The sequence below is a fragment of the Caretta caretta genome, chromosome 6 (genome assembly GCF_965140235.1).
Source record: "Caretta caretta isolate rCarCar2 chromosome 6, rCarCar1.hap1, whole genome shotgun sequence".
NCBI lineage: Eukaryota > Metazoa > Chordata > Testudines > Cheloniidae > Caretta > Caretta caretta.
Genome location: NC_134211.1, coordinates 13,613,243 through 13,618,959, shown reverse-complemented (window position 1 = coordinate 13,618,959; position 5,717 = coordinate 13,613,243). Strand labels below are relative to the sequence as shown.

The following is a 5,717-nucleotide window of genomic DNA, read 5'->3' as shown; positions in this document are numbered from 1 at the left end:
AGGATCTCCTAGTGCTACGCACAGATGGATGAACTAACTCTCCCCCACTTCAGTTGGTGAGTGAGGAAGGGAAGACCACCCCCATTATACTGATGGGAAACTGAGGCACAGAACATTCAAAGGCTAATTTTTCAAGCACCCACTAGTTTTGGGTGCCTAATTTGAGATTCCTGGGGCCTGCTATTCAGAGGTGCTGGGCAGCCCTGGCTTCAGCTGAAATCAGTTGACTCCTGGACCCCAGAACCACCCACCTCAGTGCCATCCTGAGCCCCCACGCAGCTCTGCCGATGCCCATCAAACCTGACCCTAGACCCCGGCTATCCCATCCCTGGGACCCCATCACACACAGCTCTGGTGATGAGCCTCAATCCCAACCCCCAGTACCCTGTCCCCCCAGCCCTGGCCTCCCCCACAAGTCTGCCGAGGTCCCTCAGTCCCAAACTTCAATACTCTGGTATCCTAGCCCTGCACTCCCCCCACCCACTGCTTGACTGATACCCCTCAACTGCAACCCACAGTCCCCTGCTAGCCCAGCCCTGAGCTCCCCACCACAGCTCTGCTAATGCCCCTCATTCCCACCTACAGCCAGGACCAACTGCACACAATGACCTGGGAAACCAGGCAGGGATAAAACCAAGCAGCCCAAATTCCCTCTCACTTACACTGGTGCACAACTTCCCTGGGGTGGCCCATGGTGTCCATGTGTCTGGGCAGAGGCGTTAGCCAGCTGTGGTCTCACAGTCCTATGGCCCCCAGTGAGATGTGACCGGGGCCCTGTGACACCAAGTCACCTGGGGAAGTGGGAGTATGGATTGTGACAGGGAGAATTCCATCTAGGTCTCTGGTGCAGTTGGCTCCTCGCAGCACCCAGAGTCCATGGGGAGGGAGTAGTGGTCTGACAGCCCCGACATCTTTGTCTGTGCTGGTCTCTGGGGCACAGACCTGCCCATGCTGCTGGGCATTGCATAATGTCTCCCATCTGCTCTGGGCAAACAGCAGGGTGAGGTAAGCCAGGGGAGGAGGGCAGGGCACCCTAGTGTCCCCACCTCCTTCCAGCTGATAAATACCAGGTCCCAGTCCAGGTCTCAGAACAGCCAGGGAGTGACTGGAGACGGAGAGATGATGAAGACTTTGGTGATCATGTTAGCAGGGCTCCTGCTCCTGTACCTCGCCCCTGGGGGGCTGTGCCAGGGCTGTGGTGAGTCAAATGGCCTTGTGCCATGTACCCCTCCCCTCTGTGGTGTGTCTGCTGGGGTGGCGGGGGAAGGGAAAGAACCCAGAGAGTGATAGGCCCTCTGCAGGATGTCAATAATCCTTCCTCTGCAGAGCTCCTCATATGCATGGGGAAACTGGGTGATCCAGCTGGGGTGTGAACCCTGGATTCTGGACTCCTCCTTCCAGAACACACTGCCCCCTACATGCTCCATGGGATAGAGTGCCCCTCTCCCCATGCCCCAGCTCAGTAGCATGGGAGAGACCCAGCAATGCCAGCATCACTTTAGGGGCAGGCGGGGGGATGGAGTTCAGAGTCAGACCAGCTTCGCTCACAGTGATAGTGATACAAAGAGACACCCCCCTCCCCCCAGGAAACAGGTTGAGTCTATAGGTGCATCTACACTACCTGCTTTTGGGGGCATGTAGAGTGCGTACACGAGTAGCCCCCACTAGCACAGGTATAAGTCGGAGTGTAGCTGATGAGGAATGGCTTAGTAGGGAGGCCACTTGTCTGATATTAAACCAGACAGTCCTCTTTTTCAGAGGTTTTTCCTGATCTGTACAGGGACCAAACCGAACGTTGCTCTGTCCAGTATCCGATGGGAAACACCACTCTACCCCTCCAATTCTTAAAAATGGTGCCCTCCCCCCACAGAGAGCAGGACCTTGCATGCACGGTCATGCTGACAGGGCAGGCCCCTGCCATTCCCCAAAGTACCGGAACGTCCGGTATTCCAGGAACGGGTGAGTGGCCAGCTTGTGGCTTAGGCGCGTACAGCAAAGACACACCTGAAGGGGCCTGGGTACGTACCCACACACACACCCTACCTGGCTCTTTGCTTGTCCTAGCCTAGTTTGCACTGTTATTTTTAGCAGTGCAGTGTCCTGCTGCATCAGCACTGCTAGAGCCTTTTCCCACCACAAGGAAAGACCCCTGCAGCAGTGAAAGGCTCCACCAGTGGGGAGCTGCTGGAGGCTTCCCCTCACACGTGTAGCTGCACACCACCGTGTGGGCACGGCCTGCTTTTCACTGTGGCACCAGCTACACCTGCCCTCCCTGCTGCTGACACCGGCGTGCAGTGTGTATGTTGCCCAAACACAGTGACTCCCTAGAAGCTGGGTCATCCAGTTCTCCTGGTGACTCAGGAGGAGTTTCCCTTCCTGACCCACCGTCCAAACCATTGTCCCTACCATGCAGGCCATGGCAGCCTCTCGCCTCCCCTGTCTCTTGCCTCTTGCACCCGGCCTGGGAAATTTCACACATGGCACTGGGGGGCAGGGATCAAGGATGCAGCTGCCTTTGGGCTAATACACAGGTGACCTGCAGCATGGGACTGTGCCAGCATTGGGCACTGGAGATGCTGTCTGACTCAGGTGCCAGAGTCATACCACATCAACCTGGGGGGCTGCAGAGACCGTGCCCTCCCTTCACCACGTGGGAACAGCCTGTACAGAGCATCTCTGCATAGCTGGAATGCCAGTGAGGGATGTGGAGGTGGGGGGTGTGTGTCAGGCAAGCGGGTTGTGTCTCAGAGCCCGGGCTCCAGCCCAAGCATGAAGTGTCTACACTGCTATTTTAACTCCACAGTGCAAGTGCAGATCAGTTGACCCAGGCTCTGAGACTTGCTGTCACAAGGCTTTTGGTTTGCTTGTTTTTTTCTTGTGTGGATGTACCCTGTGTCTTTCTGTGTCTCAGTCCCATCTGTACAATGTGGTTAATAGCACTGCCCTGCCTCATTGGGGGTTGTTAAGGATGGTGATAGGGCCAGCTAAAGTATCGAAGGTAGACAGAAGCACATGCAGCAAGGCTGGCGGAGGGTGGGGCGGGATTGTTTTCCTGTTCCATGAGAGTGGTTTACATTTCAAAAACATTTTGGCATGAGGCCAAAAAGTAAAAAAAAATCTCAAAAATGTTCACGAACTGAAAATCCAAAAAAACAAACCAAAACAAACCAACGCAAAACCCACAATTTGGGTCAATCAAAATGTGTCCTTTTGATAACTTTGAAATGTTTCAACTTCACACTTTTCTCCCTTTTTTCTGTGTAAATTTACTAAAATCTCTGAATGAAAAGTTGCTTCGATTGAAAAACCAAAGCTTTCCAATATGGACATTTTTTTAACCAAACATTTTTCAAGGTGAGAGTATCTTCCAACCCAGCAGTGCTTCCTGAACAGTTCTGACACTGAATTGGCCTTTTTCAGTGAAAAATTTGTTCACTGAAAAATTCCAGGCCAGCTCTATAGGTAGTCCTGTGTCTCCTTCTAGTGGCTGGATGACCTAGAGATGTATGGATCTCCTCTAGCGCTCAAGTTAATGCTCCTTGGCTTTTAGCTCAAGCAGTAGAGAGTCATAGATCCAGAAGCCCTGTCTTCAATCCCAGCTAACCTCCTGGCCACAGGGCCATCACCCAGATCCTCTCTGTCTTTGTTTCTCCCTTTGCAATCCTGTACCTCCACCCCATTCCTGGTAGGATCTGTGGATCTCCCCTTGACTCCAATGGTACAGGAGTCCCTGCAGTGGGAGACTCACCCCCCTCCAAGGTATAAGTGGCTGGTCTTCACCCTCTCTCCTACCCACACAGACAACCTCCCTCTCTCCACCCCCACAGCTGCTCCACGCACCCATCTTCAACTCCAAATTGATGTCTCCTACACTGTTGTGGATGGCATGAACCACTCCTTTAATGACTCCATCCTTCTCACCGTGCCCCAGGACTCCTCCTTCTTTGATGTGATGGCGGTCGCCCAGGAGAAAGACTGCAGAAGATTCAGGTACCTGCTCGGCCTGGCAACCCCTGGCAAAGAGCAGGCTAGATGGCAGCATGGCACTACTAGGGCAACTGAGATGGAAAAATTGGAGGGGGTCCCTAGGATCACAGGGGGGAAATGCCCCTGCTACCCCACCCTGCATGACTCCCAGAACTAGCAGTTTGCTGTGGGCGAGTTAAAGTATCGGGGGATCAAGGCTGGTTCCTCCACATCACTCAGTTGGACACGGTCTCCTTGGGGTGGGGAGATCAGAACTCATGCAGAGGCCAACTCGGCTGCTTCTCAATCCCCCACCCGTATGGCATGGGGGTTCAGTCTCACAGTGGCCTGGGTTGCATGTCCCTATGGAGTGCGGGTTGGGGAGGCGATGAGGCAATGGTAACCAGGGCTCCTGCAGGACTCACTCTGTCTCTCTGTAGATTCACGTACACACTGTATGTGTGGGGCGCATACATCACCTCCGTGCAGGGGCTGCACGAAGACAGCAACCAGCACACCTACTGGCAGCTCCTGAGCAACGACATCCCGCTGACACTAGGTGGGACGGCCGGGGAGAGTGGGGGCAGGGGGAAGTGTGTGGGGGGAGGGTTGAGGGGGAAGAACAGGGGGTGAGAGGCACAAGAGAACGCGGATGAGAACCAGGAGAAGACAGATCGACCCAGGGAGGGGCTGACATGCAGGTGGGTGGCTGGCACTGAGGGGCCACTGACCTCATTTGCATCCCTTACCCTCCCTTTCCTCTCCTCATATTCCAGGTGCTGGGTGCTACACCGTCTCTGATAGGGAGAAGCTGGAGGCCAGGTTCTCCACTTACTGAGCTCCAGGGCACTGGCCAGCCTGAGGACAAGGAGTGCTCATGAAGGCAAAACTTGTCCTGGCCTTTCTACTGTGAGGGATGCCAGGGTTCAGCAGCCCCACCCATTCCCCCAGAGCAGGTATCTCCCTCTTGGTGGGACGGACCCTTGGGGATGACTGTGTGTTGTATTCATGTCTGTGACTGTTTCCCAAACTCTGTCTGTCTCTGTCCCTCACTCCTGAAATAAACCCTCTGCAACAGCCGTCTGCGCCGTGAGAGTTATTCCAGGCAAAGAGAAACTGGGAATGTGGGCAACAGGGCCTCTGGAGGGCAACCTCCATCTGGAAACACAGCATAGCCGCAGGGCTGCATCACAACAGAGTCACATACCTCCACCGTAGTTAAGGGCTTACCCTCGAGACCCCGTTTAACGTATGGCCCTGGCCAGTGGAGCACTGGGCTCATTATGGAGTCACCATGCCCTCTGTGGCCCTGGCCAATGGGGCACTGAGTAGTCAGTCCCCAGGCCTGGACTCTCCCTTGCTGTGGCACTAGGTGTAGCATCGTTAGTGGCAGGTCACTAAGGCTTTTGGTGTAGCAGGGCAGGCTGGAGGGCACTGCTGGTGGAGAATGGGAGGCTAATGGTGTCAACAGCCCAGCTAAACCCTCCTTCTGCCTGGATCCCCAGCAGCAGCGCTGCCTGGGCTCCTTGTCTCACCCACTCTGGGTCATGCTGAGTCCAAGTCCCCTACCAGTGGCTGGTCTCAATGGGAGGGTGATGACTTTCCTTCAGGTGCCAGCCTGCAGACATAGTCCTTTAGCCCTAGCAGTGGTGGTCCCAGCTTTTAGTGCTGAGGTTTCCCGATTCAAAACCAGTCTGGTCAGCAACAAGTGCCGCTGGGGGGGTTCTCCTCTTGGGTCTGTGTGGAAACTG

The 5,717-nt window shown here is 54.9% G+C and overlaps 1 protein-coding gene across 1 annotated transcript; it reads left to right on the top strand.

Moving 5' to 3' along the window:
• Positions 1–1,093: 1,093 nt before the first annotated feature.
• On the top strand, positions 1,094–5,045 carry LOC125638827 (transcobalamin-1-like). The gene is made up of 4 exons (XM_048855022.2): positions 1,094–1,198; positions 3,828–3,990; positions 4,407–4,525; positions 4,743–5,045. The coding sequence occupies exons 1-4, from the start codon at positions 1,120–1,122 to the stop codon at positions 4,802–4,804; spliced, it is 423 nt and encodes a 140-aa protein (XP_048710979.2). The 5' UTR covers positions 1,094–1,119; the 3' UTR covers positions 4,805–5,045.
• Positions 5,046–5,717: the final 672 nt, after the last annotated feature.

Excerpts from the sequence above, each read along its gene's own strand:
- LOC125638827 (XM_048855022.2), top strand. The coding sequence starts at position 1,120 with ATGATGAAGACTTTGGTGATCATGTTAGCAGGGCTCCTGCTCCTGTAC. Across the intron at positions 1,199-3,827 it reads GGGGCTGTGCCAGGGCTGTG|CTGCTCCACGCACCCATCTT; the intron begins GTGAGTCAAATG and ends CCACCCCCACAG. Across the intron at positions 4,526-4,742 it reads CGACATCCCGCTGACACTAG|GTGCTGGGTGCTACACCGTC; the intron begins GTGGGACGGCCG and ends CTCATATTCCAG.